We start from the raw sequence: 14563 nt of genomic DNA on the forward strand, positions 1-14563 counted from the left end.
CCAGCAGAATCTGTTATACAATATGCATGCACTCATCAACGATTCAGCATTCGCAGTCAAGCATCTCCATTATTCTAATACCATTACATCCTCCTCCTCTACACCCTTATTGCTTGGTGGATACGGTAACGGATATTTAATATCCAGGTTGGAAATCCATAAGGATCATGATGATGGTGATCTTGTGAATTTGGTTATTGATGAAAAATCCAAATCACCACAGGCTATGTTTGTGGAGTCTCATCGTAATGGCATCTTTAGTATGTCTTTAGCACCCTTTTGTGGAATCCTACAATCAACTTAGTGAAGCTTCTTCCCAATCCAAGTCCTTCCACTTCCAAATACTTTAGAAAAGGGGTAGGATTTCTGTATGATTCCAAAGCTAATGAATGCAAGGTTGTCATGTATTTCATCAGATGGTTTTTCTCATATATATATGAAAAAATGTTTAAAATGGAGGCTTGAAAAATAAAGGAGGTTAAAAAATATTGTTTTGGTAAAATAAAAAAAGTAGGGACGAGGCTTAAATTTAATTGAGAGGAAGAGAAAGGGATAAAAAGAATAGATAGATACACGTTAATTAAAGCTCTCTCATTCGATTGAAACAGATTGGATACAAGTGTATATATGAAGCTTCAAGAGGCGGGGAAATGTATTTTCTTCATAAAAAAAATAATATATAAATTGTACACCAGCATATTATATAAATAAAATAGTTATAAAATATAATAGAGTAGCTTTTTGAATTATTTGAACTTACAATTAACTCAAATCTATGACTAAAAAATACATTAAATGGATAATCCAATTAATAATAACTATTGATAATGATCCCAAATTTATATATAGGTTATATATATATATATATTATTCTTCTGATAAGGAGTAGTAATGAATAGAAAATCTAATTCGACAAAGTAAAAAATAATTACCATTACATTTTCATACATTTTATTTTATATTGATATTCTTAATTCAACTGCAATGACGTGTCAGTATGGTACATTTAAATACAAACAAATTGAAACATAAATAAAACCAAATGTCAATGATATTATTAAAAATCAAACATCTGCTCTCCCCGGATATCTAGGGAAAGGAATGACGTCTCTAATGTTGTCGATGCCCGTTGCGAACATCACCATTCTTTCAAAGCCTAATCCAAAACCGCTGTGTTTTACTGTCCCAAATTTACGAAGGTCAAGGTACCACTTGTATTGCTCGATTTGCTCTGTTGACATTCCCATCTCCCTTATCCTGCAATAGCAGGAATATGCATGCCCATCACAATCACATTTCCCCACTTTATTAAATTCAATATTTTTTACCAACCGTTAAAAAAAAAAAAAATGGGGGACAAAAGGCGAGTCAATTTCACATACCTTTTTAGAATCTTATCATAACGCTCCTCCCTCTGGCTTCCACCTATTAATTCTCCCACCTGAAATACAAAGATGCATGCAAAGCAACTTATTATTTATAAGCAAACTTGACGCCTTCCTTGATGCGCATTCTAAAGTTATTGACGTGGAATATTATCTACAGAAATTTTGAAGAATTGGAAACAGTCTTACCTTAGGTACAAGGACATCCATAGCAGCCACTGTATCAGAATCATCATTGAGCCTCATGTAGAATGCTTTTATTCCTTTTGGGTAATTATACACAATAACAGGCTTCTGAAATTTAACCTCAGTCAAGTATCTGCATAAAAAAAAAAAAGAAAAAAAGGCAACAAACAAGATACCAGCAAGATCAATGAAATTAGTCACAATAACCTGGCAAAACAGGAATGATGGCAACTGCATGTATACCTTTCATGCTCAGATGCCAGATCAATGCCCCACTCCACTTGATTTTCAAACACCTTGCCCATTTTCACAGCCTCCTCTAGCAGCTCCACTGCTTTTGTATATGTTATTCTCTCAAAGGGGGATGAAGATATCATTGTTAGTCGATCAATGCAACTTTTATCAAATTTATCAGCCATAGACTTCAGATCATCAATGCAGTTGTCAAGTAACCACCGACACAGAAACTGGACGTAAGCCTCTGCACAGTTCATATCATCCTATACAAATATGCATATGTTAAGGTCCAGTCAACCAGATATACACAAAAGAATGTGCAATACCGATAACATCAAGTCTAAGGAATACAAAATTTCAAGTAAAATAAATTAGTCTACTCAACACTATCAGTCCATATCATTTGGTATGTTGAGATGAAAAGTTGGCATTCTCATAATTACCACTATTATAAAGAGATAAGGAAATAAAAAGAAACAAATTGTAATTGTAAAAATGAGAAGGCAAATAGAAGGCTGAGACCAATTACTAGATAAGCCAAAATCCCATTGCTCTGAGGCAGACAAGATATACTTGAATTACAAGGCACATAAAATATCAAGGATTTTTGCTACTAAGAATGTTGTGAGGAAAAACAGACCAAATGATGACTGTGAGGACCATCCTATGTATAAACAAAAACAACCTAAATGTACATGACAAATGAATGATGCTTCATATACCTCCACTCACAAAAGATTTTTCTTAATTAATCAGGACTATGGATATTAAAAGGAGAAGGGACAACATAAGGAAAATGACATATACCAACAAATTAAATGGCACAAAAAAAATTATTAGTTAGCAAACATACACGATTCAAGTTATGCTTACCTCAAGATCTGCAAATGCTATTTCGGGCTCCACCATCCAGAATTCTGCCAAATGCCTTGAGGTGTGAGAATGCTCAGCACGAAATGTAGGCCCGAAAGTATAGACACTGCTAAGAGCACAAGCAACACTTTCAATTTGCAGTTGGCCAGAAACTGTCAAATATGCTTTACGGGCGAAGAAATCTAGGGAATAATCAATTTTTCCATCTTTCTGGGGAATACCCGGTTTAAGCTTTGATCTCTTTTCCAGCTTCAAGAGACCTTCCTTTGCTTTTTTAAGTATAGTCACAGAAGAATCAATTTCTTCCTTGCTTGTTTTGTCATCGGATTTCAGCTTGGAAACCACTTCAACTTTCTCCTTGACAATAAGTTTGGCAGCTTCGACATCTGACTCTGATGGAGGAGGATTCTTAATAAGCTCCTTCACCAACTTTTCAGCTTGACTAAACAATGTTGTTACTTGAAACATTTCACCAGCACCCTCGCAATCACTACTGGTGATAATTGGAGTGTGCACACAAAGAAAATGGTGCTTATGAAAGAACGTATGGGTTGCATAAGTAAGGGCATCTCTGATTCTAAGAACTGAGGAAAACTGAAAATATGCACCATTGCCAAACAAACTTGTTACGGAATTGGGAGAAAAATAAATAGCAACGGAAACAAAGAAAGCGAAGAACAAACACAAAATTAACGTGGAAACCCTTGACGGGAAAAACCACGGGCAGGGAGAACAAATCCAATATCGAAAGATTGGTACAAAAGGTGAGCCTGACTGCGCGATACCTTCTAGCCCTAATTACAGCCGAAAACTAAATATATATAGTACAGAAGAAACCCTAAAATTATCACTTCTGGTGATAATTGGAGTGTGCACACAAAGAAAATGGTGCTTATGAAAGAACGTATGGGTTGCATAAGTAAGGGCATCTCTGATTCTAAGAACTGAGGAAAACTGAAAATATGCACCATTGCCAAACAAACTTCATCAAGTCACAAAGAGAAAGCCAAACCAAACCATGAAAAATACCATGTGTTACTCTTATTCACATTATTTTTCCGGTAAAAAAAAAAACAAAAACAAAAACAAAATTAATAAACAAAAAACAATTAATCATGATCCATTAACTAATTCATGGGTATACTTAAAAACGTGCATTCACTTCACGTCAGATCAGAGGAAATTAATAACTTCAAGATATCTCCAGCCGAAGCTAGCAAATTAAATTAAGGACATATCTACATTGCAATAATTCTCATTTTATCACAGCCTAGCATAGCACTAAATCTAGTCCTTTTTTTATTTTTTCCTTTATTATTATTATTATTATTATTATTATTATTAATTTTTAATCTGAAAGTTTTATTGAATTGCTTTACTTTCCCGGGTCAAATTTGACTGATACAAAAAACAAATTTATTTATTTTTCAATTAGCATTTCCTATTTAACCTAACTTGAATTAATATCATACTTATTATAAGAACCAAATACTGAAACAACCAAACAGACCAAAAATAAATAAAATTACCGTGTCTGTTCTTGGGCGAAGATGAATAGCATCAACTTCCCTTAAATACTCAGGCGTAAGATATTTCTTTGGTAAAGGGTACGTAGCAGGGTCGTCGACCTGACGCAAATGGAGCACATTCTGAACCCAAAGCTCCACTTTCTGCTGGGTCCCAGCTGGTGGGATCTTCAGAAAGCCGTCAACATGAACGCAAGTGCCGGCGTGCACGAGCCTCCCAAGGTCGGCCTTATCGGCGTCCACGATTACCTGAAGATTTTCAGGGCATGACCCGTCGTTGACGTGGAGAAAAGCGAAGGCGCCCTTGTTGGCCTTCCGACCGTTTTTGACCCACCCGCCGATGCGTACGCGGTGGCCATCGAGTTCGGCCCCGCCTTCAGGTTGAGAAAGGATGGATCTGACGAGCACGCGATCAGAGAACTCGGCTTTGCAAAGTTGGGAAGAACTCGTCCCCGCTGCTTGTGCAAGCTGATCATCGGCCATTGGTGTGAGACTGAGAAACAAGAAAAACAAACGGCTTGCTCTTGACTTGCGGGAAAAGAAAAGAAACCGCTAGCTGCTGGAAACATTTTAATTAGACTCCTAATACCCCACTCTTTAATAGGCGTTAAATTCATCTAATAAAAAAATAATAATATTAATAATTAATTCAAATCTGCGAAACCGGATTAATATTTTATTGAATATTGGGGGAACAAGTTCAATTCTATTGCTTGGGGAACAAGTTCTATTGCTTGGGAAACAAGTTCCACTGTGGAACAAATCACGGTTTTTTTTATTCCTTTGCCACGCTAACAACTTCTTTTAGCTTTTTTTTTCTTTTTTTATTTTATGCCGTTGCCTCAAAAATAAGACCACCATATTAGACTACCATTTTTTATCATTATAGAAATGAGTAGACGACCATGTTAGACCACTATATTTCCAAATATGATTAGGAAAAGGAAAGTATGGGAAAGAAAATTAATATTGAAAAGGAAGTAAGTGCAAATAAATAAATAAATAAATCCCCATTTAAATTTAAAAACACCCCGGCAAAACGAGAACGCACTTGGCTCCCTCTTTCCTGAACTCTCCTTCCCTCGCTTTCTGCTCTCTCTCACAGTCGAAAACCACCCTTGCCACTGTTTTTCTTTCACTGAGACTGAGCCAGTCATGGAGTGGAACCAACAAACCCTAGAATTCCTCTCTAACTGCTTTCTCCACACCCTCTGCCCCTCCCCGGAGCCTCGCCGCCTTGCTGAGGCCTTACTTTTGGAGGCCTCCCACAGCCCCAACTACGGCCTCGCCGTCCTACACCTCGTCACAGAACCCTCCGTTGACAAGCAGATCCGTCAGGCCGCAGTCATCAACTTCAAGAACCATCTCCGGTGCCGATGGGCCCCTTCTGAGGAAACCACCCCTATTCCTGATTCCGAAAAGTAGGCCATCAAAGCCCTAATCGTCTCGCTTATGCTTTCTTCCCCTCCCAGAATCCAGACCCAGTTCAGCGAAGCCCTAGCCATCATTGACAACCACGATTTCCCAAGATCATGGCCCGCCTTGTTACCCGAGCTTGTTTCGAGCCTCCACAAGGCGTCCCAGGCCTCTGATTATGCCTCCATTAATGGCATTCTCGGTACTGCTAATTCCATCTTTAAGAAATTTCGATACCAGTTTAAGACCAATGATCTTTGGCTTGATTTGAAGTATTGCTTGGACAATTTCTCTGCACCGTTATTGGAAATATTCCTCAAAACCGCAGCGTTGATCGACTCATCCTCCTCCTCTGCCAATTCCAGTCCGTTGGGTCCTCTGTTCGAATCTCAGAGGCTATGCTGTAGAAGTTTCTATTCTTTGAATTTTCAAGAGTTGCCCCAGTTTTTTGAGGACCATATGAAGGAGTGGATGACTGAGTTTAGAAAATACTTAATCAGTGATTAGCCCGTTGCTTTTGATGGACCTGCTGTTCTTGTGGATGACCTTCGCGCTGCTGTATGCAAAAATATCAATCTCTATATGGAAGAGAACGAAGAGGAGTATCGATGCTACTTGAATGATTTCGTGTCGGTGGTTTCGAGTTTACTAGGAAATATGGTGTCTCAAGCATCATCAAGCCGTGATCGGCTTGCAATAACAGCAATAAATTTTTTTACCACAGTCAGCATTAGTGTCCACCATGATTTGTTTAAGGGTGAGGGAGTGATACAGCAGATTTGCCAGAGCGTTGTTATCCCAAATGTGAGGTTGAGGGACGATGACTTGGAACTTTTCGAGGTGAATTATGTTGAATTCATTATGAGGCATGTGGAAGGCAGTGATCTGGATACCATGAGGAGGATTGCATGTGAGCTTCTTAAAGGGATTGCAACAAATTACAAGAATCAGGTTACTAATTTGGTTTCTATACAGATACAGAGTCTTTTAAGCTCATTCTTTGCAAACCCAATTGCAAACTGGAAGGACAAGGATTGTGCCATCTATTTAGTTGTCTCCCTCGCAACTAAGAAAGCTGGTGGAAATTCTGTCTCAGCAGATCTTGTTGATGTTCAGGACTTCTTTGGATCCGTTATTGTTCCAGAATTGCAGAGTCCAGATGTGAATATTTTTCCAGTGCTTAAGCTGGTGCACTTAATTTTTTCACTATGTTCCGGCATCATATTCCTAAGCACGTTGCATTGCAGTTATTTCCAGATTTGATTCGGTTCCTTGGTGCACAGTCAAACGTGGTCCACTTTTATGCTGCAAGCTGTATTGGAAAACTTTTGCTGGTCAAGGATGAGGGAGAACGGGCAAGATTTACTGGGGCAGATGTTGCCCCATTTTTTTCAGATCTCATGGAAAACCTCTTTAAAGCCATGAACTTTCCTGAATCTGAGGAAAATCAAAATGTAATGAAATGTATCATGCAGGTTCTTGGTATTGCAAATATACCTCGTAAGGTTGCTGGACACTGCATTGATGGTCGGAAATCTATTCTCAGTTAAGTTTGCAGAAACCCTAAAAATCCAATCTTTAGTCACTATCTGTTTGAGTCAGTGGCTGTTCTTCTCAAGCGGGCCTGCGAGAATGACTCTTCTCTGATATCGGCCTTTGAAGAAAGCCTTTTTCCCAGCCTTCAGATGATATTGGCCAATGATGTAGCGGAGTTCCTCCCATGTGCATTTCAGTTGTTGGCTCAGTTTGTGGAGTTGAATACGCCACCCATTCCTCAGAGCTACATGGAGATTTTTAAGATCCTTTTTTCACATGAGTATTGGCATAGAGATTCCAATGTCCCAGCACTTGAGCGTCTGCTTCAGGTTTTCCTTGAGAAGGCACCCCCATGAACTCAACCAAGAGGGAAGACTGGGCCAGGTGCTTGCAATTTTTGAGATGCTTGTCTCCGAACCAAGCTTAGCTGAACAGGGTTTCCATGTGCTAAATACTATCATTGAGAACCTTGAATCCGGTGTCTTTAAACCTTATATTGGTCACATGGTTTTTGCATTGGCAAATATTTCTGCTCTTTACCCTGGCAGGTTCCCCCAAATGATCGGCCAATATCTTAATTCAACCAATCAGGCAGCATTACTTCATTTCTGCAGCATTTACAATTGCCAGATCGTTTGAGTGTTGTTTAAGTTTTATATTATTTTTATTATTATTTGCTGCTTTCTAATTATAGAATGAATAATGGTTTAGTTATAATCAGAAAGTTGTTTGCAATGGGTGATATGAGTTATACTGTGGAGTGTCATATTGTTTCATAATTTATTTATCCTTGTATTCGAGGGTAAATATAAAAAGGTTTGTGGTTAGGTGTAATTCAAAAGCAAAGACCATCAGTTGCAATTACATTGATATGACCATCAGATTTAGATGGATTTCTCCTCCTCGTTATTTTCTAATTAAAAGTTTGGCCAAAAGTTTCTTTTTGTGGTATCCTCGTTTACGTTATATAACTGCCCCCCTCTACTCCTGTTAATGCTAAACAATACTTCTGGAAAATATGGATGAATCGTTAACTTCAATCCACGTTTCATATTTGAGAGTGATTCTGTTGATCTCTTTTGGACTAACCAGTGCGACTTTCTCAATATGGTAGCGTAGTTTGTGCATTTTTGGAGTTACAGATCTAAAATGTTGGTTAAATTTCTTTTGTTACAAGGTTGATAAATGTTTTGTTTTATAAAATTTTAATATTTTATTTTATTTGGAAATTTAAAAGTTTGTATTGTTTCACAAGCTTGAATAATCGATATTGAATTGAATAGGCATGTTATAGTGAGAAAATAGGGTCTGTTTGGCCATATTTTCTATTTTTTGTTTTCAAAATATTGTATTTAAAATATAGAACAAAAACAGGTTTCTATTGTTTTATGAAAATAATGAATGTTTGTCCAATTGTATTTGAAAACAATTTTTGAAAACCAAAAACATACTTTTAGGAGCGGTGCATGCGTTTTTGGGTTGTGCGGGGCAAATTGTTATTCTTACTCTTCTCTGTCAACACTCAAGTGCCAGATGCAGTGAACTAACATACTTTTAATTTTTTTGAAAATTATGAAAAATATCTTTTTATTGTTTTCTTTTCTGTTTGTTTTCTGAAAATAGTTTTTGAAAACTGATGGCCAAACAACACATATTTGTTTAATAACAATTTTCTATTTTCAAAAACAAAAAACAGTTTTTAAAACAGGTGGCCAAACAGGTCCTAAGCTTCTTTTGGAAAATGTGAGAGAGTCTAATATTACATGTTCAACCTGAAACTGTTTGTGAATTATTAACTAGCACTACTAGAATCGCATTGATAAGTGACGCAATAAATGCGTCACACAAAATAAACAACGTATTGCATGGCATCGCCTAACATCCTGTCGCTAAAGCCATAAGCCAACAAGTGATGCAGTATGAGAGTCGCCTATCTTTGAATTTTTAGCAACGCATTCTTTTAATCCACTTTTAGCGATGCATTATTTAGCGACGCTTCATCACAATGCACTACGTGAAATTAAGATCTAGCGATACTCACTTAGTGATGCTACGAAATAAACGCGTCTAAAAAAATAAAACCGTGACTTTGATGTTAATGTGTCAGTAAAAATTCAATAAATAGACGACGCATCTGAAAACTGTCGATGTCAAACAGTCGCTAGAAACAACAACATGCGACACATCCATTAAGAGTCGCTGAATATTCGGCTGAATAGAGTCACCTTTAATAGCGTGCGTATATTTTATATGAATTGTATTGTTTAAATGCTATACTAATAAAAAATGATTAACCAAACACTTATCTATGTTTACATAACAACAAAATTTAATTATTCGAGGTTGTTGTTCAATTATATAATTTTTTACGTAAAGTTTATTCTTGCAAAGTTTTTCACGTAATTGGATAGGCAACTGTCTATCAATCTAAAAAAATTAACGATAAACTGTATCAATCTAATTTTATTTCAACTACAAATAACCAGTGAAAATATTATAGCAACATAATTGAGCTGGTTTTTTTTTTTTTTTTTTAGTTCTCTTAGTCAATCTAATTTTATTTTAACTACAAATAACCAGTAAAAATATTAGAGCAATATAACTGAGCTGATTTTATTTTTATTTTTACTTTTTTTTTTTTCAGATTTTGGTAACAGGCAACACACAATGAAGATTGTGTGTTGCCTGTTCTCCTTTTTTTTTTTTTTTTTGGTTCTTTTAGTCAATCTAATTTTATTTCAACTACAAATAACCAAAGAAAATATTAGAGCAACATAATTGAGCTAGATTTTTTTTTTTTTAAATTTGGTAATAGGTGACATACATTTTGCATCTCCAATTAGTAATAGGCAATGCACATTGTGCGTCTCCAGTTAGTACTAGGTGCTGCACAATGTGCATCACCTGTTACAAATAACTAAAAAAAAATAAAAAATAAAAAGGAGCTCAATTATGTTACTCTAATATTTTTACTGGTTATTTGTAGTTGAAATAAAATTATATTAACTAAAAGAACAAAAAAAAAAAAAAAGGAGAACAGGTGACGCACAATCTTCATTGTGCATCGCCTGTTACCAAACTCTATAAAAAAAAAACAAAAAAAAAAGAGCTTAGTTATGTTGCTCTAATATTTTCACTAGTTATTTATAGTTGAAATAAAATTAAATTGACTAAAAGAAAAAAAAAATGAAAAGAGGAGAACAGATGACGCATAATTTTCATTGTGAGTCGCCTGTTACCAAAATCTAAAAAAAAAAAAAACAAAAAAAAGGGAGCTCAATTATATTGCTATAATATTTTCAATGGTTATTTGCAGTTGAAATAAAATTAGATTGACTAAAAGAACCAAAAAAGAGAAAAAAAAAAAAAAAAAAAGAGAACAAACGACACACAATCTTCATTGTGAGTCGCCTATTACCAAAATAAAAAAAAAAAAAAAAAGAGCTCAGTTATGTTGCTATAATATTTTCAATGGTTATTTATAGTTGAAATAAAATTAGATTGACTAAAAAAAAGAAAAAAAAAAAAGAACAAGCGACACACAATGTTACCAAAATCTTTAAAAAAAAAAAAAAAGGAGCTCAGTTATGTTACTCTAATATTTTTATTGGTTATTTGTAGTTGAAATAAAATTAAATTGACTAAAAGAACAAAAAAAAAAAAAAAAAAGAACAGGTGACGCACAATGAAGCTCAGTTATGTTGCTTCCAAAATCTAGGGGAGGAGAAGGAGCTCAGTTATGTTACTCTAATATTTTCACTGGTTATTTATAGTTGAAATAAAATTAGATTGACCAAAAAAACAAAAAAAAAAAAAAAAGGAGAACAGGCGCCTTTTCACTCAACCAATTTTTAACTTTTTTTGAATTTGAAAGTTGTTTTTAGTAATTTTTTTAATTTTGCAAATATGCTCTTTTTTTTTTAATTTGTAGATGAGCAATCAACAAAACTAATTAATGATTAAAAAAAAATATTAACAAAACATGGAATAGGTGACGCGTTTTAATGAAATTACGTCGCCTGTTACTTCAATTTTTTTTTTTTAAAGAAAAAGCAATTTAATAGACTTTCAATTTTTAAAAACAAGTAAGCTATCATTGATCACAAACATATAAAAGTTAAGCTCATTTAACATACTTATGTAGATAAATTGGTCAATAAATGCTTGTTGAATTAGAATTCTATATTCGGTACCCTATCTCAAATTAGGTCTTGAGATATTTTGTGTCTCTTCTATACACATACATGTGAATAATTGAGAAAAGTATTGACAAAACTATTGAAAGATTATAAAGAAAATATAAAAATTGGAACAGGTGACGTTTTTGGACCATAATGCGTTGTTTGATCCCACAATTCAAGAACAGGAGATCCTTCTTGAAGAGAATGCAATGCCTGTTCTTTCAATTAAAAAAAATAAAAATTTTAAAAGATATGCAAATTTTATAAAGAATAAAGGTGTACATGAAAAATAAAAAAATAAACAACAAACTTCGATATTTTGCTTCGCATTTTTAAGAAATATTTTCAATTTTTATTTATAGATGAAACTAAAAAATTAATCAAAGAAAAAAAAATTGAAAGAAAAGGCGCGTTTTTGCCATTTATTGAAATTTTTTGGCGTGTTTTAAAATTTTTATGCGCGCCTTTGAATTCTTTTTCTTTTTTAAAACTACATCAAGTACACTATCTAATAGATATTAGATTTGGAAGCAATCTAAGAAAGACTTGAAGAGTGGGATATTTTGGGTTTTATTTTTCATTGCCTATGTTGTTGTCGGCTGGGAAGCTGGATTTCTCTGTGTTGCGTGATTTTTTGGGTTTCTTCTTTCTTTGTCTCCATCGTTTAGGTAAGGTTTTTTTTTTTTGTGGTTGGCGAAGACATGTAGTGGGTTGGAGGTTTTTTTTTTTTTTTTCTTTCATTTTAACCGTAGGTTAGGTTCATTGGGTTTTATTAATCTTACTTTTGTAGAAATTTTGTTTGTGATATTGGTTGACATTGTTTTGCTAATTCAACAAGTATTTTATGTTGAAGATCAACTTGATTCGAGATGGTCTGTTGTTTTAACTTCACCACAGCATCGTACTTTTGTTGAATAAGATGTTCTTGGAAACACTACGATGGCTCACAATCCATTTGTCATATAGTTGCCAAGTATAGATGAAAATGATAATGAGGATGAATGAAAGAGTGACTATATTTGTAATGACTGTAAGAGAATATGGATAAACAATATCTTCTAAATAAATTGGTTCCTATATTTATTAACTTATGTTTTAAGTAATATTTATAACATTTATTATTATTCATTTAATTATTTTTTTGATCCGCTTCATTATTTGTTTTCCACTTTTAATTAGGATAAATGCGCCTCGCCGAATCTTAAGAACGATGGTAATATTTTTTAAATTTTCATTTACTAAATTACAAATTTAATAATGATCAATATTTTATTTATTTTGCATAAGTGTTAATAACTTTTTTAATTTTTCTATATGTAGTATCAGGATGTAATATCGTCAACAAGAGGACGTCAACTTCCATTTCAATGAGTGTACATTCATGGAAGTTTAATTAATATTAAATTTGTTGTGAAAAAATATAATAGTTTACAAATTATGTAAAAACATATCAATCAAATAATATTTAATTTATTTGATAATTAATTGTTATGAAAAAATATTTATTTTAAATTTTTTTTATTCTAATTACTTTGGATGAAACTAGTTTTAGTTTTTTGGTATTTTAATTATTTTTATATTTTACTATCTTAATCACTTTTCACAAAATCAAAAAAAAATTAAAATTAAAAAAAAAGGGCATCGCATTAACATATAACAACGTTGTCTAACATATTTGGCGACCTTTGATTGTCTATTTTTAGCTACTCAAATATTTAGCGATACTTTAAACTAAGTTGCTAATAGCTTTTTTAGCGACTCTCTCGAACTGTGTCCCTAAATAATGCGTCGCTATAAGTGGACCATCAAATCTGATACATTGCTGAGAGGGTCGCTAAAAGCGTAGATGCGCCACTAAATAGGCAACCCTATTAATGTGTCGCTAAATAGACGACTCATTAGCGACAAATATATTTAACGATGCTATATGAAAAAATTGCTAATATATTTTTAACGACATTGTAATGAAGCATCGCTAAATAATGCGTCGCTACAAGTAGATTGAAAGAATGCGTCGCTAAAAGTCAATATGCGTCGCTAAAAACTCAAAAATAGGCAACTCTCATACTACGTCGATTGTTGTCTAATTGCTTTAGCGACATGACATTAGGCGATGCCGTGCAATATGTCGTTATTTATTTTGTGCAACGCATTTATTGCGTCATTTATTAATGCGATTCTAGCAGTGATGTCGCTAAAAATATATTAGCAACTGTTTCATATAGCGTCTTTAAATATATTCTTCGCTAATGAGTAGTCTATTTAGCGACGCATCGACGCTTTTAGTGACCCTCTCAGCAATGTGTTAGATTTGAAGGTCCAGTTATAGCAATGCATTATTTAGCGATGTTATTCGGGAGAGTCGCTTAAAAAAATATTAGCGACTTATTTTAAAGCATCGCTAAATATATGAGTTGCTAAAAATAGGCAATTAAAGGTCGCCAAATATGATAGACGACGTTGTTATGTGTTAATGTGTCACTTTTTTTTTTAATTTTAATTTTTTTTTAATTTTGTGAAAAGTGATTAAAACAGTAAAAATATAAAATAATTAAAATACAAAAAAACTAAAACTAGCTTCATCCAAAGTAATTAGAATACAAAAATTTAAAATAAATATTTTTTCATAACAAACTAATTATCAAATAAATTAAATATTATCTCATTGACATATTTTTACATAATTTGTAAACTGTTGTATTTTTTCATAACAAATTTAATATTGATTAAACTTCCATGAATGTACACTCATTGAAATGGAAATTTACATCTTTTTGTTGACGATATTACACCCTCATACTGCATATGGAAAAATTAAAAAAAGTTATTAACACTTATGCAAAATAAATAAAATATTAATAATTATTAAATTTGTAATTTAGTAAATGAAAATTTAAAGAATATTACCATCGTTTTTAAGATTTGGCGAGATGCATTTCTCCTAATTAAAGTGTAAAACACATAATGAAGAGGATCAAAAAAATAATTAAATGAATAATAATAAATGTTATAAATATTACTTAAAACATAAGTTAATAAATATACTTACCAATTTATTTAGAAAATATTTTTTATCTATATCCCCTTACAGTCATTACAAACATAGTCACTCTCACATTCATCATCATTATCATTTTCATCAATACTTGGCAACTATATGACAAATGGATTATGAGCCATTGTAGTATCTCCAAGAACATTTTCTTCACCAAAAGTACGATGT

The 14563-nt window shown here is 33.5% G+C and overlaps 1 protein-coding gene and 1 pseudogene across 1 annotated transcript; one reads left to right on the forward strand and one right to left on the reverse strand.

Annotated features, from left to right (window-relative positions):
* Positions 1 to 888: 888 nt before the first annotated feature.
* LOC107411841 (asparagine--tRNA ligase, cytoplasmic 1) lies at positions 889 to 4790 on the reverse strand. Its single transcript, XM_060812278.1, has 6 exons — positions 4211 to 4790; positions 2682 to 3275; positions 1815 to 2071; positions 1575 to 1704; positions 1383 to 1441; positions 889 to 1257 (listed from the first exon to the last, which is right to left on the reverse strand). Exons 1-6 carry the CDS (start codon positions 4688 to 4690, stop codon positions 1065 to 1067), a joined length of 1713 nt encoding a protein of 570 aa, XP_060668261.1. The 5' UTR covers positions 4691 to 4790; the 3' UTR covers positions 889 to 1064.
* A 429-nt stretch (positions 4791 to 5219) lies between these two features.
* LOC107411844 (exportin-2-like) lies at positions 5220 to 7798 on the forward strand (annotated as a pseudogene).
* The last annotated feature ends 6765 nt before the right edge of the window (positions 7799 to 14563 follow it).

The sequence above is a fragment of the Ziziphus jujuba genome, chromosome 10 (genome assembly GCF_031755915.1).
Source record: "Ziziphus jujuba cultivar Dongzao chromosome 10, ASM3175591v1".
In the NCBI taxonomy this organism is placed as follows: Eukaryota; Viridiplantae; Streptophyta; class Magnoliopsida; order Rosales; family Rhamnaceae; genus Ziziphus; species Ziziphus jujuba.

Coding starts and splice junctions, on each gene's coding strand:
- LOC107411841 (XM_060812278.1), bottom strand. CDS start 4,690: ATGGCCGATGATCAGCTTGCACAAGCAGCGGGGACGAGTTCTTCCCAA. Junction 3,276..4,210: donor TTCGCCCAAGAACAGACACG/GTAATTTTATTT, acceptor GCATATTTTCAG/TTTTCCTCAGTTCTTAGAAT. Junction 1,442..1,574: donor TGGATGTCCTTGTACCTAAG/GTAAGACTGTTT, acceptor TTTGTATTTCAG/GTGGGAGAATTAATAGGTGG.